Source organism: Cygnus olor, chromosome Z (genome assembly GCF_009769625.2).
Source record: "Cygnus olor isolate bCygOlo1 chromosome Z, bCygOlo1.pri.v2, whole genome shotgun sequence".
In the NCBI taxonomy this organism is placed as follows: Eukaryota; Metazoa; Chordata; class Aves; order Anseriformes; family Anatidae; genus Cygnus; species Cygnus olor.
Window position 1 is genome coordinate 60,151,200 of NC_049198.1, and position 23,404 is coordinate 60,174,603.

Sequence of the window (23,404 nt, forward strand, 5' to 3'; positions counted from 1 at the left end):
CTATCATGTATTTCTAGTCTATCAAGATTTTAAAAAGATCAATTTTTTCTTCACAATTTCATAAAACCTTGCATGACCAGACTAGATGAAAATACAGGACATAGACACAGTGACTTCGAAGTAAAACATGGAGATTTACAAATTTGGTAAAAAATCTGCCATGGGAAACTAGGTCCTGAGATCTTCTGCTAAAGACAACCTGTAAGAGGTAGTAAGTACCCCTAATTGAACACGAAGGACATGACATGAACAAAAAAGGAAAGATGAAACCTGAGAACATTTAAAGCTTAAATTACTTCAGAAAACATAACAACAGGACAGCAGCTCTGTGCAGGAGCTTTATTTATACAGTGATATAAGCACAGGCTCCCTAAAATTTTTAAGATCCATGCGATTCACATGTGTTTGAAAACACAGGCAAAACAGAATCACTGAGATGGAATTACGGCACCATGCTTTTACAAGCAAACAGTGGAAGACATGAAGCAGTGTTAAACGTCCTGTTCACTTTTAAAATATGAGCTTCGTTTTATTTTTATTTATTTATTTGTGTATGTGTGTGTGTGACTCTGGTGCTCAGGAGAACTGGCTGTGATGGAGATCATCCAATTACACGTTAGTGCCATGGTATAATTTAAAACCACGAAGTGATGTATTTGGAAAGTGCTTTATCATTCATGTAGGAATGTGTTGGTGGATTTTTGTTCAAAACTTGATTGCTGAAGGAATTTAGTATTTTCACAGGGCCTTGTGCTGCTATATATTATGTATACTCCGACTGTGGGTGCTCTTTTCCAAAATAACCAATGCTGATACTTGTTAATTCAAGAATTTTTGGTCCACCTACATTTTGGACCCATGGTGTGCGCTACATCAACGAGGGCTGTTTGATTGTGCGTGGGCAGGGCGTGCTTGCTTTAAAAGGTACACCTGGGTTAACGAGGAGGTACCTGAGATATAAAAACTTCCTGACAGTGCTTCCCTGGGCTTCTTACCAAGGCAGGGCACCTCGGCTTGCTTCTCCTAATGCAGTCTGTAGTTTCAAAGGAAGCGGGAGTTGTTTGAGGCACGGAAATTACACGGATGCGGGCTTTTGTCCCGGAAAGCGCTCACAAATTTTGTGTTTAATGTTAGGGAGAAGGCAAGGGTGTAAAAAAAAAACTTACATTTTTGCTGTTTTCTCAGCCTTTAAGGGCCTGATGGAGAAAAATAAAGACAACGAGAGGGGCCCGCGTTACGCTCCGAGCTGGGCTGCAATTAGCCCACTTGTAATCAAATCGCTTACCTTCCCCGCGGTCCGCTCCTCAGCAGCCTCCCCTCTGCCACCGGGTGGGGGGGGGGGGGGGACACTTGGGGGGCAGCGGAGGGGAGGGGTCGCTCCCCTCGCGGGGTGCCTGCCGGTGCCGATCGTGTGCCGCTGTGTCTTGCAGGGCGGCGCTGGACAGCTCCGCGGCAAGGCAAGGCAAGGCAAGGCAAGGCAAGGCGCCCATGTTCCGGAGGCGGCGCAGATGTGAGCGGACGGGGACGTGGGGGGGGGCGGTACGGGGAAAGGGGGAGGGGGGGACTGCCCCGGGAAGCCCCGGGCGGCCCCGGCAACCCCCGGCGGGGGGCTCAGGGGGGCGGGGCCACTGGGTGGGCGGAGCTACCGGGTGGGCGGAGCCACGGGCGACTGGGGCTATAGGGCGGGGGCGCGGCTCCGGGAGGGGGCGTGGCTCCGGGATGGGGGCGTGGCCCCGGAGGAGGGGGGCGTGGTCCCGAGGGAGGAGGCGTGGCGTGGCGCGGGTCCCGGCACCTCCCCCGCCGCCTCACGCCGCTGCCCCCCCGCCCCCCCCGCCCGCCCCGCAGGTGACGTGATGCCCGTTGTTTTGGTCGGCCCGACCAATGGGACGCGCCGCCCGGATTCTACGGGAGCCGGGATGGGCCCGTCGTGGCGGCAGCAGGACGCTCCCCTGCCGACCGTCACGCATTGCGCAGGGTGCACCACCGCCCGGTCCTGCGGCGGCTTTAACGGCCCCGGCATGGAGGCGCCGCGGCACTTCCCGCCGGGCTTCGGCCCCGAGCAGCAGCAGCAGCAGCAGCAGCAGCAGCGCCCGCCGGCGGATAAGGCGAGCCTCCAGCAGCAGCAGCAGCAGCAGCAGCAGCAGCAGCAGCAGCAGAGCCCGTGCCTCCAGTGCAACAACTGCGCCTACTACGGGGCTGCTGCGGCAGCCGCCGCCGGGGACCAGCTGCCGCTGCTGCTCCGCGCCTCGTCGCCCCTCGCCCTCCGCACGCAACCGTCGCCGCTGTCGTCCGCCGCCTCGTCCCGGCAGGGCAGCCAGCTGAACGTCAGCGAGCTCACGCCGTCCAGCCATGGCAGGCAGCCGCACCAGTTCGCCCAATACCACCAGTGCCACAGCCTGCAGCAGCAGCAGGCAGCCAGCCCCAGCAGCAGTGTCAGCAGCGGCAGCACCCACCTGCACCACCTCCACCACCACCACCATCATCACCACCACCAGCAGCAGCAGCGCCGGGAGAGCAACCCCTTCACCGAAATAGCCATGAGCAGCTGCAGGTACAACGGCGGCGTCATGCGGCCGCTCAGCAACCTGAGCTCGTCCCGCAGGAACCTCCACGAGATGGACTCCGAAGCGCAGCCGCTGCAGCCGCCGCTCCCCAGCCCCGCCGCCGCCTCCTCCTCGGCCGCCCCCGAGATCGTGGTGTCCAAGCCCGAGCACAACAACTCCAACAACCTGGCCCTGTACGGCCCCGCCGGCCCCGGCCCCGGCCCGGGCGGCCCCAACAACGGCGGCAGCAAGCCCAGCAAGAAGAAGAACCAGAACATCGGCTACAAGCTGGGGCACCGCCGCGCGCTCTTTGAGAAGCGCAAGCGCCTCAGCGACTACGCGCTCATCTTTGGCATGTTCGGCATCGTGGTCATGGTCATCGAGACCGAGCTGTCCTGGGGCGCCTACACCAAGGTACCGGGCCCTGAGCCCCCCAGTGCTGCCCTTGGTCCCTGTGTTGTGTGTGTCTGAGGGTCTGTGTTGTCTTTCTGTTGCAGGAGTCGCTGTATTCCCTCGCTCTGAAATGCCTTATTAGCCTCTCCACCATCATCCTGCTTGGGCTCATCATCGTGTACCATGCGCGGGAGATCCAGGTAATGCTTCCTTCAGGGGATGGACGGGTGTTGGCAGGGATATGCTGGCGAGGCAGTGGTTTTAGGGGCAGCCGGTTAGCAGGTCACACTTCCCGCTGGCTCAGAAAGCACAGATAGAAGCTCAGCACTCACCAGAGTTCAGTGAATGCATCCCAACCCAGGAGGGACAGGCGGCAGGCTGCATGAACACACATACGTACCAGAGAGCTCTGCGTGTTCGGTACTGGTACCTGCCATTGTGCTGTAGGATCCCTTAGCCCTCACGTTATAACACGCTTTCCGTATGACATGCCTGCTGTCTTCTGTAGCAGAGGTACAGCAACAGTCTTCTGTTTCCCGTTGACTAAATTTCATGCCATGTGTTTTCTCTTGATGGCAAGGTTAATCATCCACACGGTGCGAGGTATGTAGTCTTCCCTGTGCTGCCTCAGGTATAGCATACTCCAGGAGAATATTTAAAAAGCGGGGGAAGACTTATGTCTGACCTGTCTTAACGCCACGCAGCCACTGGGAGTGGGACAGAGGAGAACTGTCAGGAAAGGTAGGGCTAAGGGTAGGAGGAACATACTGGCCAAGGCTGTAGAATAAGTCTAACAAATGCTGTCGCAGGTTCTGCCCGAGAGACTTAGTTCTAATATCAGCTGTAAATTTTTTTGACCAAGACATTAAAATTCATCGTTTCAGTTAAACTGAAACATACAACAGATAGTGTTCAAAGTTCTGAAGAGAAAAATGCCTTACTCGTAGATCTGTCTGTGCTTTTGCTTTTCCTAATTAGAACCGCCTTCAGCTACAGGCTGAAATGACAGGCTTCAAGGGCAAAGAAGACTTTTTCAGTGGTAGCAGTCAGTAAAAAGAGAAATTAACAATTGTTTAGTTCCCGTCTTCTGCACAAACGAATGCTGTAGTTCCAATGTGAAAGGGTACCGTGCTCTTCTACTTAAGATAATGTTAGAGAAGTATTACGTTACTGAAGACTCTTTGCCAAATTGGATACTGTTGTGAAGTCCTTACACATGCAAAACTGTTTCTGGCTCAGAACCCAGTTTATCTGTGTTACTATCAAAGATATTGAAAGCTGTTTAATAATATTGTACTCAATAAGCAAGTATTCTGGTGAAAAAGTACTCTATAAACTACTGTAATACTGATGAAGATGGTTCTTTATCCGTGTAAATAAGTATTGCTGCTGCATGTGGGAGCCTTCTTCTCTGGTGTGCTGTCCTACAAGTGGTGCTTGAAACGTTAAGAACAAAGCTTGAAAGAAAGCACTGCAAATGTTTGAATTACTCAAGGCATTTTACAGAAACTTTAAATGGAAATTCTTATGTAGGATAACCGAATAGCTGTAGATCTCTACATGCATCAGCTTGCACTAAGTAATTTCTTTGAGACCTGTATTTTTTTTTTCAGGTTAGTAGTTACTTTTTTTCATTCTTTTAGAGATGTTTTATCTGTCAGAAAAACAGTCTTAAACTTAAGATATAATTTCTTTTTGTATTGGTCGTTTCAAAGAGCTTCCTCATATATGAGACTGCTTGGAAGGAGTTATGCAATCATGTGACTTAATCAAGGTTAACATAGTTTTCAGTGCTGCCTGACAGTGTAGAACACCAGTATAGCTGCTGTTAAAACAGTAGTGCTCTCTGTTTTTGTCTGAGGGACTGCAGTAGCCATGGCAAGACCTGGAGTGAGCTGCAGACCCAAAGAGCTCCGTCATTCATCTGGAAAACGGAAGGGAAGTTCTGTTTTCAGGGAGCCTGTTAGAAGGAATGAGCACAGTACCACCCTTAGCTATCCTGTATCTGACAGCTTTTTAATTTTGGGACAGTAAGTTTTGTACGCAGATGTGACTTTTTAAAAATAAGTTGAAGAATGTGCAGAGCAAAATGTACATCCATCTACAGCGGTAAACTTGTGTTACACCTGGCATCTCAAAACAAGAAGTACCTTTAAAACGCTTTGTCTTAGGAAAGTGTGGAATCTATTCCAGGCAAACGAAAATACTCTGTAACCGTGATAATGTGGTGCTTTTTAAATAATCGTTAAAGCTGACTATTTTCTGATGGCAAACTCGTCTTTAATTCAAGCAGGTATCCTGCTAGAGAATCTTTCATGAATTACATCTGTAGAATCATGCCCACAGATGGCTGGTTGTGTCCTGGAGCACTGTTTGCACCGACTATTTGTCAGTCCTGTGCACGTTTAAACATTCTTTTCTAATTCTCCTCTGAAACATACTTAGACTTTACGAGTGAGTGTTGTGTAAACTAGCAGGATATAATTGAGAGAAAAAGAATTCTTCTGTAGAACAGAAGAACATTGATGTGTTGTTCTGTTTGCAGTGCAGGATGTTTCATACTCGGATGCACACTAACCACCCTAACTAGAAGTAGATTTTTCTACAAATCTTGAAAAGAAAATATGATGAGGAATAAGATGACAGTAATAATTATTGCTGCTTGCTGATTTAGTCTTCAGAAACACCTGGTGAGCTAAAACTGCTTCTAACAGCAATCTGCTTCTCTATTCATTCCAGTAGTCCATGACCTTGATTTATGGGTGGAAGTCCGAACTGCCCTGCAAGCCTGTGGCTGTGCCTGGCAGTGTAGCAGGTGACTGTAGTCTTTGCATTATCATGACCTTGCCCGTACATTTTGCTCTGCAAACAGGTCATGCAGGCAGCAGAAACAAACTCTTTGCTTCCCCAGCCCAGCTGAACAATCTAAGGGAGTTGGCAGGGAGTTTTACAAAGACCTGCTGGGATTCATCCCAAGAGCCAGGAGCACCGCAGGGATGTGAGGCGGATGAGTTTTGTGCTTACTTCTCCTTTTCCCCAGTCGATCTGTGGCCGGAGCAGGGCCAGGGGCACCCCCATCCTGCCAGGACTGGGGGCTCCTCGCCTCCCCTTCAGCACCGAGGACAGCTCCGGGCATGGTGCGGGGCTGTGACGGGGGGCAGCAGGTGGCGGGGGGCTCCCGTGGCACTGCTGTGCTATGGGGGTCCCGGCACCCTGCCGTGGCTCCACACCGGCCTGGGTGGGAGGGAGCGGCCGTCCGGGTGCCACGCTGTCTTGTGGAAGGCCGGGAGTGCCAATGGAGAGGGCTTGGTGGTTGTGTGGCGTTAGTTGTTCCAGCTCCGGAGCAGGGGCTGCTAATTTGATCAGTCGAGTTGATGTTAAGGCTGCACCAGTAGTGGAATGAAAACAGCAGGTTTAAGTGAAAAGTCTTAGCTTACATTGTCCTTTCCAGAAAAGAGGAAAAAAATCACAAGCAAGGTCCCTTCTTCTCTCCCCCTCCCAGAAACAAGCAAAACAAAAAACCACAAACTGCCCTAATGATGTTGGAGTGTAGTGACAACCCCAAACCTGCTTATTCTCCTTTTGGTCCGTTGTTGTCATGCCTCTCATCTTAAAAACATCAAACCTGGGAGACTGAAGGCTATTCATTACTCTGTCTCCAAGCTTTTGTGGTTGCTGATTCAGTTCTGCAGAGCAAGCGTCCTGTGTTAGGAAGATTGCTAGGAAAGATGTAACTCATAATTATCCCAGCCTTGAACAGGTCTTTCTCTGACTGTTACTTCAGTTGAGAGCTTGGAGAGGTGAAGGAGGGAAGAGCTAAGAAGGTAGCGTGATACAATTATCATAATAATTTAAAATGTGTTAATTACCCACTTCACGCATAAACAGTTTGTTACTTAATGCTATTTTACGTAATTAAAGGAGCAGCATGCAAGATGGTTAAAACTGCTGGTTTTTGACAGCTTACTATTCCATTCCACGTTTCTCTAATGGAATTTGCTCTTAGATTAATAATAGAATTTAAGAAAGTGTTGGATTGCACTTCACATGGTAGAGCTGCAGGAAGGAGGTGTAGTCCTCCTATGTCCACTGGAATACTTTTGCTTTGATGCTGGACTACCTAGTTTATCGCTTCTGTAAATGAATGTTGCCTTCCTATTGCCTGGCCTGAATAATAATTGCCTGTGCTCTCCTGGACAGGATCTGAACCTCTTTTCCCACTGCCTAATTCAGATGCTCTCACTCATACAGAAAAAATGGAAGTCGTTGGTGTTTTGTAGAAGTGAATAGAAATCCTCTCCTTTTTTTAATGTGAAATGACAATTTCTAAGCACTTCTACGTCAGCATGAACTAGCAATACGTTTTAGAACTCCTGTGGAAGGTCATGCAAATTCAGAGGCTGAGGTTAGGCAACTACTTTCACGGCAGAGCCTCCAGGGCTGCAGGGATAAAGCACCTTTGGTTCTCAGATTCATCTGAAGTGATGGGGAAAATAATGTGTTGCTGGTAGATTTGGAATGTAACGCTTTCCATCTTTGTTAATTTTATGGAAAGTTATCATAGATGGGAACTCAAATGTCTTCTTGAAGAATCAAGAATCCTTTCTTTGTTTACCTTTTTCCTGAAAACTTGCAAAAATGGAACAGGCAGTACCAGGAAACAAGAGTGGGTGTTAATAAATACATTGTGTGAATAAATTCCATAATGCATGACTATAATAAAAACTGCTTACAGGACTTTCACTAGCCTACTGACATCAACAGAAAGTTCCTCAGTAAAAGTCCTGCATTCATAAACAAAAACTAAGTTAAACTCCCTTGTAGTTTCTCATCGCAAGCAGTAATGCGTCTTATGCCGGCCAAATTATGTTTGGTCATTTTGCCTTCACTGTGGTGGTACATATGCACCTCACTGGCTGTCTCTTTGGCGCTCTGTTGACTTCTTGTGAAAAGAAACAGAGCCTTTGTCTAGGTGTGTTGAACCATGAGGGCTAACAAACAGAGACTAAAACTTCTGCTGCAAAAACAAAAAGCAAGTCAGTTGGGTGACAGGTGAAAATCAATAAATAAACTTTGAGTGATAATTTTATTCTGATCTAAAGCCTGTTGAGAATTAGTGGTTTCTTTCTGTTTATTATAACAGGCCTCGGATCAGGCAGTAACAAAACTGATTATGTGGCAGTTTCCATCTAAGATATAGTAGCTTCATTTACAAACTTAAAAATACCTTCCACCAGTCACATTTAATATATGTTCCATGCAGCAGAAAATCATGTAGGGATCCAGGGGTGCTGTATCTGTCAAATTAACACTTCGGCATATTTATGTGAAAAATAATTGCTTTTAATTCCATTTGGTACGTTTTGGATGAGTTTATCTTTGCAGAGCCTATTGACCCAGAAGAAGATGCAAGTGCCCAGTGTCCCTTGGAAGCAGCGCTGTTGTGCATTCGGCACGGAAGGCAGGATAGGGAGCCCTTTAATGTTGGTCAGCATCCAAAATCATCTGAAATCTTCTGCGCTGAAGTTACACGTAGGAGATGCTTATTCCCAACAGCCTCCATTAGTATTTATGAGGAGGTTGTACCTGATTGATGGTCAGGGCACTGAATGGTCACTGAATGTACCTGAGGGTCAGCCTGACAATGCTTAAGATTGCCTGTTCCTATGCACTGTTGTTCTGAGCAGTTTTTATTAGGGCTGTTAGTTCGTCAAGATGTGTGTAATGATGTGTGGGAAGGTGTGTTATTGCCCCACTTGGAGGAGAGCATTTGTAAACAAAGATTAGATCATGTATTTGCATGAATTGCATAGTTTAGCTGAAGTTAGCAGAGATAACTGCTGTCTACAATCTTTCAGACATTCTGCATGAGCTTCTTAGTATAGGAGTATTGTACATATCTGACCCTTTGGCTATAGGGACTTCCGATCTGAAAATTTTGTCATGTGCTTGACAACAGCTCTGGTTTACCTGAATTTTAGTAAAAGTGTACCAAGCCTGACAAATGTAGATTAATGTTCTTGTGATTCTGGTTATGGTCTGTATGTGATCTACTAAATGTAGTATTCAGGACTTTGAATTTAATTTGGAACATGCTTATGGTCCATTTTGAGCAGAGACCAGAACAGGAGTGGCTGTTGTATAGGACTTAGGAGTTTCAAAAAGCTGTGTGGAAGCTGCTATGCAACTTCAGTCAGTTGTTTTCACCCTTGATTTTGATGATGAAAGTCATTGTCACACTCCCTTACTCGAGGACGAATTACTGCTCTGAGCCTGTGAAGCTCCTTTTAAGACATAAATTACCCCTAAGAGAAGAGGCTGTAATTGATCTTGTAATTAGCTTTCAGGTAAGCTGAGTATATTGGTCATTGTACAAACTATCTTTTATTAACTGAAAATGAACTCTGAAGTATGCAGAAGAACAAGTAATTCTGTGGGGAAGTAAATTATGTCTCTGTCTGTTGAAAAGAAAGAAGTTAATACATCATGACAACACAAAGAAAAATAGTATTTAATAACACTTTTTTGTTTTTTAAATAATATAAGCTACACTTTGTTGAAAACATGAATGGAAAAACTTTCATTCAAAAATATCTGTGTCAGTTTATTTTTATTGAAGTTATGTAAATTGGCTTTGTCCAATTATTTTAATGAAAGCTGCATTAAGTAATTTCTTCTTATCGCTGTCAGAAGATCGGAAGAGACTGTCATGAGAACATATCTACAGCTTGGAAAGAATTCTTAAGTAAGGACTGTGGTGAAACAGTATTTTTACACTTTAAATAGATGTATCTGAACCCATACTTCTGCAGCCAAAAAATGTTCAGTTAATATAACACATCAATATTTAATATAGTACTATTTTAATGTAGATGCCAGGAATCACACAACTGTAACTTACTGATTCATTCAGCTCTTGCTTCTTGAATGGTCCCTGCAGTTGTACTCATTCATTGGTTTGAGCAGTCCTTAATGAAAATAGTTTCATGTTGACATTTTAAAAACAAAAGAGTGTGAAAGTTAGATACAGCATGAAAGAGTGAAGAGGGATGAATTCTGAAGAGAAGCATTCTGCAGCAGCATCCACCTTCTAAGCTGCTTCCTTATCACATTCATTTTGCTGAAGGTTGATGGATACTTCAGAATGAAATCCCTTTAGAAGAAACACTAAGCTTTTTCATGACAGAGAGAAAATACACCTGTGAATTCCATGTAAAGTAAATCCAATGGCTAGGCGTTAAATATCTTTTTATTTGTAAATGGCCACTCTTAGTCCTTTCTAGCGTAATTTTTTTTTTCTCTCTCACCTTTAAAGAATAATATTTTTTAAAAGAAAAACTTGCTCTGTCAAAGGGGCACCTTGTAAACTTTTATGCTTGTTAATACTGTAGAGCTGTCATGATGAAAAGGGGAGAGCTGGGTTCTGTGTTGTGTTCTTGATCAACAGAATAGCTTATTGATTTCTCACTGAACAGACATGACGAAGTTATTGACAGGAACAGGAACTGTGGGCATCATAAATAGACACTTAAAAGGCTATACAGGTTTAACTCACAGTGTAATTTTTCTTGCAAAACCACCGTCAGAGTTAAGGATGCATCTGCAGGAAAGGACCTAGTTTGGTACTGAGTCTGGGTAGTCACAAGAGGATATTGAAGGCAAAGGAAGAGTTTTTGTTTCTAAAGGAGCATGTTTGCAGTTGTTTTTTTTTTTAAAAAAAAGAGAAATAAATGTATGTGGGTTTATGTTCATAGATATTATTGTCACCTGTGGGTATAGAGATTCCAGAGCTTTCTTACCTGCGGTGTGCAATAAATATTGTTGCTTGTAGTGTTTAAGCATAGCTGCCTGTCTCCTGTAAACAGTTAACACATCAGTTCTCTGGTTTGATGGGTAGGTGTAAATCAGCCTGTAAAGAAAGAAATGCATGTATAACAAGCATTTGTATTGTCTTTTTCATTGTCAAAAGGAGTTCCATGGATGAATCCTCACATTTTTTTCTCTGTTAGTTGATGTTTTTATGATGTTTTTATAAAGAGGAAAGCTGAGACTAAAAGTTCAAATGCTCTGGAAGTAATCTAGGGAAGGCTTTATATTTATATTTGAAGCTCAGGCTTGTCTGTCTTGTGCTGTTATGCTCAGATCAGTCATTTGTCACATAAATAAGATACTGCTGTTGTCATCCAGCCATGCCTGCAGCTTTCAAGAACAGCCTGCTGTAGCAGATGTCCCAAACAGCGCAGAGTAAAATGAATGGTGTGCTCCGCAGTATCTCCTAATGAGATACTGTTGGGAAATTCTGTGAAGCATTTGATTCCTATTACCATTGTTTATTCCAGCTTCCATAACTCTGCAGCCTCTGTCATGTAGTGTTACTACGGCGTTATGCACATCTACCCTATCCCTGACCTCTGACAGTAGCATCAACGATTATGCATTATGAAGCAATTCTTCATCTTCAGTCTTACAACAAAACAGATTCAACGTAGGGGGTGAATGGCATTTCTTGTTTTGAGAAGATCATTATATTTTTAAGAATGAGGTCTGTTGCAGCCAGGGAATGAGGCATGTCTTTATTTAAAAATAAAAATTACATGGTAGTGTTGTTTCAGTCTGTACCATTGCATCCATAACATACACATGCATAGAACTCTAGGAAGCCGTGGGAGAAAGACTGACTGTTTATGTGTGGCTAGACAGCAAAAAATAAATTGTTTCCCATCAGAAACAAATAATAAATACTACCAGTAACAGCGATCACTAATGTCTGATAAAGCATTAGTTACTGTTTTCACACCAGTCATGCAGACTTAAGGTGTGTTTTGACTTGCGAGAAGACTCTGAATTTGCAAGTATCTATTTTAGTGGGATCTTCAGAGGTTTTCATGATACGGTATCTTCAGGTGTCCTCATGATATGCTAAGGATTTGATCCTTAAAACCTTTGTCATTATTAAAATACCTCTTACTGAAGACTTACAGACTCTTGAACAGGCATGGTTTTATGAATAAGCTAAGGAGGCTCTATCCACTTTTCATTTCACCACAGAGCTACTCTACGCTGTAGCTGTAAAATTCTGTTTTGGTCATGGAGCTGTAACACCCAGATTGTAGTGGGCTCCTTTGCTTGCAGATTCTTTTGTAGGATATTTGTACAAGAGTTGTTCTTGGGCATAAGGAATGGAAAAAAGGCAAAGGAGGAATTCTAGTTCATCCAAATTCCAGGACAGCCGAAAAGGTACTCCTGGCTCGCGTAGTAGCATGACCGCTACTACAAAATACGATCCTCATCTGAATGGTGTTCTGGCTTAAGTGGCTTCACAGTAAGCCCACCTCTCCTTTTGTTCTCGTTTGGTTTCGGACTCATGGTAAAAGCCAGTAACTTGCATTCTATTGTGATTTCTGCAATGTGATGGTTTAAAGTAACTAAATCTTTATGCAGTAGGGCAGATCTGGCCTGCTCCTCACGTATTCCCAGTTCAGCTTCCACATATGTTTAATAGAGTTTAATTGCAAAACATGGTGGGGGGGGGGGGGGGGGGGGGGGGGAGGGAATTGAAAGAAGGTTACACACAGCCAGACTGCTTTCCTGGTTTGCTTGTCAGGAAAACATTTAGTTCTTCATCTTCATCTGTAGACATGTATGAATAGACATTTGTCTACTTCCCTGCAACAGAATAGGATGCAGCGGAGACAGATGAGAAATTTAGAGGTGTAGCTATGGGCAGGCAGATCATTCTCAGCACTTGCAAGGAAAGTAGAAAAGATGATGAGTTTTTATACCCAGTTTGCGGTCAAAGATGTCAGTTAACTCATCTAAAATTAGTGAGTCTTACATTTCATCTGTGGCTTTTGTACGTATGTTGGTGTAGGCTGATGTCATCCTATGTTCACTGCTGGACATCAGACTTTTTGCTACCATGGAATATCTTATTGACCATAATGGTTTTGAAAACAATGCTGTCTAAAACATTTTGAGTAGCAACTTTGTGTTTAAACCACTGAAGATAGCAGGGCTGGCAGCATGCAGTGTGACCTTGCTTCACTTATTGATTTGTAGACTTCTTTAAAAAATAGTAACTTAGAGAACAGAGCGTCTAGTTCTGTAAACTAGACCGATTTGATGAAGCTGTAACATTCACATAATTAACAGGGCAGCGGCAAGAACTGTGTATGCCAAGAGGTGTTTGACAGGATATGATGGGATTTTAAAATTATTATTATTATTATTAATGTTACTTATTTTTATATTTATTTTTGTGCTGATTAAGCTGTTTCAGTCGTAATTAGGAGTGATCAAGTAAATCAGCATTCTGCTTATAAACAAATACAGGTAAATACTTGTAAAGAAACTTGTGTATACGTTATTTAATATGATGTTGAAAGTTACCTTCTTAAAGATATTTTAACTTAATCTGTGAAGCAGTCTGAAGACTTTATCTGCTATATGGTTTAGCCAGAAGCCCACTTCAGGCCTTCAGGAGTAACAGGTATGAAACAAATAGTTGCTTTGTTTCTGCTCTTTCCCAGCTTTACCTGCCAGGGTGATTTACAAGGGCAGTTGTTGCACGAATACTTCCATACAGGCAAGATTAGTTCATGACTATGTTTATGTAGATTTCTAAATTCACAAATACATCTAACTCCACTCTCTCTCTCCTGCTGCCCAATTCTTGGTTTTCCAAGAATTGATCATGCTGTAGGACAACACTTAAATACTTAGGCTTTACATTTCATTATTTGAAGTTACTTTAAACATATCCTCAAATGAAGTTCCCAGCTTAACTGTTTCTGAGGTGGTGAAAACGCTACGGGGACTTTATAATTCCAGTTGTGCTGATGGGTATACACCATAGTCAGTTAAACAGAAACTCACCAGTTAAGAAACACACACACAAATTTTCCCAAATACCCAAAGTATTTATGTCATACATAAAAAGTAAGGGAGGAACTGAGAAGATAGATTCTTGTGTATATGATGTGTTGGTGCCAATTGTTCCATAAAAACACATTCCTAAATTTAGAGTCACAGGTGCAGGTGCACTCCTTTGGTAGAACGAGTGAGTAAGCTCATTTTGTCTGGCTTCAGATTCAGCCTTTCTTCTTTTGATTTCTGTGTCCCCTACTGACTTGCAAAAATATTGCCAATTTCTTCAGTAAATACATCCTTTTTTAATTGGTTCCCGTTTCCCTAGTAGTGATGAAGCTGATCATCCCTGAAGACAGTGAGGCTTCTCTCACATTGGGAACAGTGGCAGATGGCAATCGTTTTGAGAGATGGCAGTTCTTTATGCAGTGATCTGTAGAACATACTATTTTTAGTACTGAATGAAGAAAAACAAATCCTAAATGAAGAATTGTAAAATAATTATTTAACAACATAAAAATATTGAAAAGTAGATAGTTCTCCCCAGTGAATTTTGCTTCTGCAAGTGGATTGTAGAATCAAGAGTTACTTCATTTTCGAGGTACTTGAAATGTGGGAAAATATAACAGACCATGAGGCTTCTTACACAATGTATTCTAAAAATTAGTTCAGTAAAATAGCTCTGTTATTTTGTGGGCAGATATGCTGTGTTCTTCAAACACAAAGTTTTGGAATTGTTGTTTCAGTATGGAAATTCGTTCGCGGTGGCCACTTGTTTATATTGGTGAAAGTGCAGAGGGACCCAAAGCAATTTGTTCAATATTTTTTTGCAACTTCCCTTGCAGGTGTAGTGACGCTGGCATGGCTTGTGTCCTGCTGCACTCTCCGAGCAGTGAGAATGAGCCAGAACAGACCAGGAGATGCAGGGTGTAGTGTGTGGTGGTGGCTGATGGAAGCTGGGTTCTGAACAAGCTGTATTTGAGTTGGCTTAGCTGGTGAAACATTTCCTGGCACCTTGCTAGAGCCAAACAGCCTTGCTGTGTCCTTAGATTGTTGCGAAAAAAGCTAAGTTTTAAAACTGTGTGTTTTTCATTCCATTGCTGTCAAATGTACGAAGCAGCTGTTCTGGATTGTTCTGGGTCACCCAGTGTGTTCTCTAGTAAACATGGCTGTTATTACATAACATTTCTTTTTTATTTTCCTCTTCATTTTTTCCTTACTTTCTAAGTAACAGAGCAATAAATAGTGTAAAACAAGAAAAATAACTTACTTTCCCATTTTGCGTGCGAACGCAAAAGAAGGGAACAGGAGGCCCATCTCCACTGTTCTCCCTCTTATTTTTCCTGCACTTAAGCTGTCTTCAGAAATTCATTAAGTCTTGCTCCTGTATATATGCTTGGAGAACATTTTTGACTATCAGCCCCAGCCACAAGAGATTTTGGGAGCTATTGGTGCTGGATGGAAGTCTTTTACACGTGGTAGCTTAAGGAAATTATTTTCATTGTGTTTTATATAGCTGGAGAGAGTGGGATCTGAATCTCTTGTATAATGGAATAGCTGTTAAATGAAGGATGTTATTGCAATGAAAAAGTACCTGAGCGGAAATAAACTTTGTAGGAACTTCTTTTTCAATCAGTTTAATTCTGCCACTCACTGGTGGGTCTACTGAGTATCTCAAGTGAATGTAGTAACCCTGAGTGCTGGACTTTCATTTCTGGACCTCTGATTAGGTTCAGAGGCTAATAAAAATTTATATTACTACATATCTTCCTGTCGATTGCAGATCTAAGGAAGCTCAACTGTGAGTGTTTGAGCAAGATTCCAAACTAAATTGAATTAGGACAATGCCTTGTGAAATATCTTTTTAATAATTAAAATGAAAAAAAAATCTTTTTCTGTAATCAGCCCTTTTTATTAATAGTAATAAGCTCATTAATTATTTGATATTTTTATATATACAAGCTATGACAATTTCTTAGTTGGATGCGTAATTACACTTTTCTCAGGGGGTTCTTCTCCGTAGTATTGGGAGAGAAATCTGGATATTTAGGAATATAATTTTTTTCCCTTTGGAGTCCTTGGATGTCATTTCTTAACACTGTTCCCTGCATAGAATGTTACCGAGTAGAAAGAACGGCAGATTTTGGAGCATCTCACCTTCTTTGGTTTGCTGATGCACATAGGCACATAGATATGGAGGGAACTGTGTGAAAAGAAATTACATTTTCCAACTTAAGTGGATTCTGTGGTTCTACGAAATCACTCAGAAGTTGCTGAGTGTTGCAATTGTCCTTTGGCTTTATATGTGTTCAGGGGCTAAGCTGCTTCACAGTTGTTTGGGGCAAATGACAGAGCTGAAAGTCTGTCCTGTTTCATTGAAAAATATTGAGCAATGCCTCTGAGCATTTTTGGAATGGAAAAGCAAAAAAGAGTACTGTCAGTATGTGATTTAAAACAGAGGGAAAATACGGGTAGGCAGAATTTAACTTTGTGTAGTTAGGTAGGATTTAACTCCATGCAAGGTTGTGTGATCGTAGATGTCCTTTTTTTTGTGAAAAAATATCAAAAAGTATTTGTGGTAAGTTTTTTCGTAATGATCTGAGGGACAGAGGTTGAAAAAGATGTAGACAAACCTGGTAAGAGTGTTGATAAGCACATATTTGTTTTTGAAATGTTCATGGTTATGTTCCTTTATGTGTGTGGCCTGCCAGAATAACTGTGATGTATTATTCATGTGTATTTTAATGTGCAGGTTTTGATGCTTCACTTCTGAAAACATGGTTCACAAGGACTGTAAGTGGTCCGAGACTTTTACACATCCCTTCCAGAGATGGCAAGGTTTAACGCTGTCTTTGGGTGAAGTATTTTGAGCCAGCTTAGCCACCCGCACACATTAACATGAAGTTTTCTTTATATGCTTCGACATTCACAGGGTTTATAGCAAGATATCAGTAACTTTTAAAAACTTGTTGTGCATAGAGGTAAAAAATATACTCTGTAAATAATGATTTTTATACTGAAACTGAGTATTGGACATTTACAATTATCCATCTAACTTTATAGTTTTATAAGTAGGAGTGTGTACATATATGACTGATAAAAGTTTAGCATGCCCATTTGAAAAAAGTGTGTTTTGTTCAGAAGATAGCTATATCCACTAGATCTATATCCTCCAGGGTCCATTTCTAAGAGAAAGTTTGGTCATAACTCCGGATGTATTAAATACCCCAGTCTTTAACCATTCTAAATGTGGATTTTTAAATTAAACATTTGCAACAATGTGTTTGTGAGCACACGATTTCCCTTCTGCAAGGAATGCTTCCAGGAGTACATCTGATGCTACTTTATCATTGTTTGTTGCTTCCGTTTTGCTTCTGTGTTCGTGTATCCCTAGAGTTGTTCAGCAGGCTAGTGATACTTTTTTTGTATGTTTTTTTACCTGGGTTGTAAAAGCATTCTTAGAAAATGGCTAATTTCCTTGTGCTTTGCATTCACCAGCATCCTCTGATAACTTGCTATGAATCTTTTTTGATATACTAATTATTTACAAAATGAACTTACCTCCTTTTGTTTTAAGGAGCTTCAGGGAGTCCCTGATCTAAGTTGTTATTGTGTGCATTCTGCCTACTCTGAATGTTTTATTTCTTACCTGTCATTATATGAATTTAACAAGGTGTTATGTAAATGTACACGCACCTATATAAATGTCTATGATCTGATATTTATTTTTATGCGTTTACTGTGTGACATTACAAATATCAAGTTTATTTGTAGTAAAAGATTGGTTTAAGTCTTACTTTGATATATGACTTGCTGGAAATACATTAGATAATTTCAGATGAAAATATTTTTTAAAATTTGTCGTATAGAATACAGATGAAGTAAAAGATAATTCTGTATTTGAAGAACCTTGCAGAACACTGATGAAGCACTTACATTACATTTCAACAATAAAGTAATAATTATAAGAAATTAGAAAACTATGAACAGGCCTAACATCTTTGACCTTGACTGGAGTTTGGCCTTGTCTATGGAGTGCAGCACTCTGTCCTACAGGAAGAGTTTGTTCACTACTTTATTATGTTCTTTTTTTATTACTATCATCATTCTCTATTCGTACAGGAGTAGTATTTGAAAATTAATGCATGGTTATTATAACAGAATTGATTGAAAGCAGCTGAGAGGGTATATGCGTGCATGTACCCTTTAAATTGTGCTGTTCAGCTGTTCTTTCTCTTCTTCATTCATCTACCTTTCTCACTTTCCAAATAGGAAACACACCCATACAAGCAAGCAGGCATTCACAAGTATTGTTGTATCTTCCCAAATAAAAGTGAAATTCACGTTTAGTGGTTGCATAATTGCAAGTATATAAAATGTACATGAAAACCTGCACTGACTTGTATGGTTTTTTTTGTACCAATTTTTTTTTATGTCCCAATTCTGTTGTCATTCACAGCCTATTTTACAACCCCGTATTTGTTTCGGAGTGTTTGATATCCGTCATGGTTTGAATGCAGAGACACAGCATTACATGAAAATTTACCTGAAAAATATGATTTTGAGATGTTAATAATTTTATGAAATAGAAATGTTTTTAGTGGATCTATGGTCTTCTGTGGCTTTGGGTGTTTTCTACTTTCCATGTTTTCACTTCCTAAATATCATTATATGACAGCTGAAGATATTATCACTTTCAAGTATTATTTTTCTTAGAAGCAATTGGTACAGCCATGATGGTCAAGGGAACTCGATAGGGATCTGTGTCTGCAAACATAACTCATTTTACTGTGCACTGCTGAGAAACTTCTTTCTTTGTAGCCTGTTAGGATTTCTTCTGCTGACAAGTGAATATGTTCTCATGTATGTATTTTGAAATGCAGCCTTAAAGTTTGTTTAAGAAAATCAATGATTAAATAAAAAAAAATTTCTTTACAAAAAATTGGAAGATCAAATTTTAATGTCTAAGTTTAACTCAGTGTTCTTCTATCCTAATTTTTTAAATTGAATTCATACTTAAGTATCATTTTTCTGGAATTGCTATCTGCATATACTACTATTTTTGAAATTTATGAAGATATTAGGTAAAAAGGGCTGGCAAAAGACCATTGCTCTTTTCAACAAATTTTGCAATTCTAAAATAAATTTTAAAACATTGTCCATTTAAAATGCAGTTGAGAATGCTTAGCCATGTTGTTCACTTATGCTTTTCATCAGAAAACCACACAGTATTTCAGAGATTTTGTATTATTTCTTAAAAACAAACAAACCAAAAAAAACTGTTTAGTATTCATCTGTATTCTGGATGCTCTAAATAACTGCACCTCTCTACAGCTGGTTTACCGCTCCTGTGATTTGACTGACAACATTTGGAACCTAATCACAAGAACCAAATGGATTCAAACCTTAGAGTAATTTGAAAGTTTGTCCCTTCATACCAAATAATACATTTTCTAAGTGCAAACCACTCTCTTTTGTTAATAAATAAACATATTGGTTTTCCTGTCAGTATCAATTTTGCATTTATGCCTAGTATACAAAATTGGCAGAATGATCACATACTGAAGAATGTGTATGTGCTCATGTTGAAGTGAGTGTGCTTCTTTAGCTTAATTCAATGCTATGTTTCTTTGTTGTTAATAGTATTGCAATGGAGTGCGGTGGGTTGACCTTGGCCAGCAGCCAGTAGCCAACTCAGTTGCTCCCTCACTTCCCCTTTCCAGCAGGACAAGGAGAGAAAATAAGAGGGAAAAGTTGTAGGCTGAGATAACAGGGAGATCACTTACCAGTTAGCACCACTGGCAAGACAGAATTGACTTGGGGAAATTTGATTTATTGCCAATTAAAAGTAGAGCAGGATGGTGAGAAACAAAGACGAAAACTAAAACACATCCCTCCCTTCTCCTGTCACTTCTTCCCTTGCTCACCTTCACTCATTCAGTCCCAAGTCCTCTACCTCTTCCTCCTCAAGCAGTGCAGGGGTGGTGGGTAATGTGGGTTGTGGTTTGGCCATTACGGGTCCTCTCTGCTGCTCCTTCCTTCTCATGCTCTTCCCCTGCTCCAGCATGGGTCTTTATGGGTTATAGTTCTTGTAAGGAGAATCTGCTCCAATGTTGGCTTTCCACAGGCAGCAGTTCCTTCAGGAAATGTCTTTGTGCTCTGCTACAGGGTCCTTCATAGGCTGCAGGGAATAACTGCCTTACCATGGTCTTCTTCATAGGCTACAAAGAGAGGTTGTCTTACTTGAGCACCTGGAACACCTTCTCCTCCTCTTTTTTTTTTCACCTTGATCTTTGCAGGATTGTTTCTCATGCCTTTTTTTTTTTTTTTGTCAGTCACTCCTCACTGGCTGTGCAGTGTTTTGCCTTTTCTTAAGTATATTTTCACAGAAGCAGCAGCAGGCTCAGCTGTGTCCTGTGGTAGGGACATTGGAATGCAGCCCCTAACCTCCTCTCACAGAGACCACCTTTGCAGCCTCTCTAGCTACCAAAACCTTGTCACCTAGACCCAATTCAGTAAGGTAGAGGGAAAGAACATAAAGGGATGAAAGACAGATCCACAAATGCAGAAATCTGTTTTGTCTTGTTTCTTACTGTGGTTAGCTTTATTTTGTTAGCTGTTTTTTGAAAGACAAACTGAATGTATTGGGAGTAGGATGCAGAGTGTATTTTGGTGTCTAAAAACCATATACAGAGGGATCAAGCTTGTGTTTCTAAACTCTAGGAAGTTCATAGAACCATGGAATATCACGAGCTGGAAGGGACCCACAAGGATCACCAAGTCCAACTCCTGGCTCCACACAGGACTACCCAAAAATCAGACCATGTGTCTGAGAGCATTGTCCAAACGCTTCTTGAACTCCAGCAGGCTCAGTGCCAGGACCACTGCCCTGGGCAGCCTGTCCCAGTGCCCGACCACTCTCTGGGTGCAGAACCTTTCCCTAACACCCAGCCTGGCCCTCCCCTGTCCCAGCTCCATGCCGTTCCCTCGGGTCCTGTCGCTGTCCCCAGAGAGCAGAGCTCAGCGCCTGCCCTTCTGCTCCCCTTGTGAGGGAGTTGCAGGCCACCATGAGGCCTCCCCTCAGCCTGCTCTGCTCTGGGCTGAACAAACCAAGGGACCTCAGCCGCTCCTCATATGTCTTCCCCTCTGGGCCCTTCACCATCTTCATAGTCCTCCTTTGGACACGCTGTAATAGTTTTATATCCTTTATATACTATGATGGCCAACACTGCACACAGTGCTTGAGGTGACCTGTGCAGAGTTTAGTGGGAAAAGGGTAGATGGAATGGGGTAAAGAGCAGTGCAGATGACCAGTTGTTTTTTTTAGCAGTGTGTATGGTGTGTAACATGCTGGAAATAGTTTTATTATACTGAGGAGAGTGTTCTTGGTGTATTTTTCCTTCTCAGCCCTTAAATTACCTTCTTTTTTTTTTTTTTTGAACAAGTGAATTTTGAAAGTCTTGCAAGAGTTTATTTCTTCTTCACTATTACTGAACAGCCCTATCTAGATTCAGGCTACAGTTAAAGTGAAGGTCTTCTCCCGTCACTGAGTTTATATCATCTTTGTCATTATGGGTTATGTCCGTTTTTGACAAGTTGCCTATTTTACGTACTCCCTACTAGCGACAAATATTGTTTGATGAAGCATTTATTTAGTAAATCGTCAGGAACAACATTTATTAAACAGCATGAAATGTTTCAGTACTTTTGTTCCTGGGTGGTAAACTGAAGGCTTTGATTATGGAAGAGCCAACAAGTGCATTTGATTTTCGGCGACTAATAGACATCTCCTAGTTGCCTGGTCTGCTCTGATGTTTGCAGGCTTTTGCTTTTCAGGTTTTAACTGTGAGATACCTTTACGCAGTTTCTGAGGTAGTTTTGTATTCTGCATTGGTCTATATTGGTACTTGGAGTCTGAAAAAAGCTTGGATAGCTCCTCTGAAGCTATAAAATCACCCTGGCTGAAGCATGGGTATGATAAAGGGAAAGCTTAACCCTGCGCCTTAGAATGTTCAATTTGTAATTTATGTCTCCACTTAATTTTTTCTCGATTTTATGAACTTTGAGTTAGCAATTGATTTTGAAGGCACAAAGATCAATTGATCCAGAGTTATGTTTTATGGGAAATGACAAAATATGAGGAATTCGTAGTAAATAATATGTGAAAATTGCATTTCACATACAGTTTTAAAAATAGTGCATTAAAAAAATCTTTTTTTCCAAAATTATACTTCATAGCAGTGTACTAATATCATTTGCTGAAATGGCATATTTATTTTCTTTTTAGTGGTCATTGACAGCTCTGAAAGCTATAGTATTTTAAAATGGAATTATGACAAGGTTTGTTAATGATGTACTAAAGTTAACCTTATATTTTATTATTTCAGTTGTTCATGGTGGACAATGGAGCAGATGACTGGAGAATAGCCATGACTTATGAGCGTATTTTCTTTATCTGCTTGGAAATACTGGTGTGTGCTATACATCCCATACCTGGGAACTATACATTCACATGGACAGCCCGGCTCGCCTTTTCTTACGCTCCATCCACAACAACAGCTGATGTGGATATTATTTTATCTATACCAATGTTCTTAAGACTGTATCTTATTGCCAGAGTTATGCTTTTGCATAGCAAACTTTTCACTGATGCCTCATCTAGAAGCATTGGAGCATTAAATAAGATAAACTTCAATACCCGTTTTGTTATGAAGACTCTAATGACAATATGTCCAGGAACTGTACTGTTGGTATTTAGTATCTCATTATGGATAATTGCTGCATGGACTGTCCGAGCTTGTGAAAGGTAAGGTTGTTCCATTTGTTTAGCTCTTTCTTTCTTTCTCTCTTTGTATTTTAATCTCTTCTTTTGCTCCCTCAGTTTTGTTTTCAGGAGACCTAAATTTTTAATGGAAAGGAGCTTCTAGGCATGGGATATTTAAAGTGCTGGTTGGGTTGTAGTCTGTGTCACAGATTGTCAGGAATACTTTGCCTTTTAATCTGAAGGAATTGTGAAAAGAGGTTTGTGCTGTACAGGTTACTGTAGCATTACAACTTGATTTCAGTGTTTTGCTATAACTTCAGATATGTTTACTAAACACAGTGAACAGATATGTATAATGTCTCTAACAGTAGTTGCTGATACTTTGCATTGATATCAGCTTTCATTTATTTGTGAGTAGGAATTTATTGAGGGTGAAATAGATGAAATAGCAATGTAAAATTCCAATAGAAATGTTTATTTATCCATCTATCTATCTATCTATTTATTTATTTATTTAATTATTTTGGTTTTGAGTTTTATAGACCTGTTTAAGGAAAATAAAAAGAAAATGTAAAAATCTTGTTGGCAAGATCTAGAAGAGGCAGAAGTTACAATAATGCAACTGTTTTTTCTTTGCCTAAAAATCAGAAAAAGTACATTTGAGAGTCAGACTTCCATTCAATTCACGTGGTTTTCCAAACTCCCTTCTCACTTTCTTCAGTATTGGTGCAGAATAAATAGCCATCAATGACACCTTGAAAGTGAGTTTCTCAAACACACCTTTACCAAAAAAGAAACGAGCTTTTGATTGGATAGGATTGCTTAGGAATATGAGAGG

The 23,404-nt window shown here is 41.4% G+C and overlaps 1 protein-coding gene across 1 annotated transcript in view; it reads left to right on the forward strand.

The window, feature by feature from the left end:
- Window positions 1–23,404, forward strand: part of KCNN2 (potassium calcium-activated channel subfamily N member 2) — a 131,712-nt gene that overhangs the window by 52,664 nt on the left and 55,644 nt on the right. Inside the window, exons 3-6 of the mRNA XM_040540892.1 lie at window positions 1,431–1,510; window positions 1,846–2,957; window positions 3,041–3,136; window positions 22,190–22,608. Of these exons, the coding sequence (XP_040396826.1) occupies window positions 1,489–1,510; window positions 1,846–2,957; window positions 3,041–3,136; window positions 22,190–22,608 (1,649 nt within the window). The 5' untranslated portion in view covers window positions 1,431–1,488. The remainder of the gene's footprint in view (window positions 1–1,430; window positions 1,511–1,845; window positions 2,958–3,040; window positions 3,137–22,189; window positions 22,609–23,404) is intronic.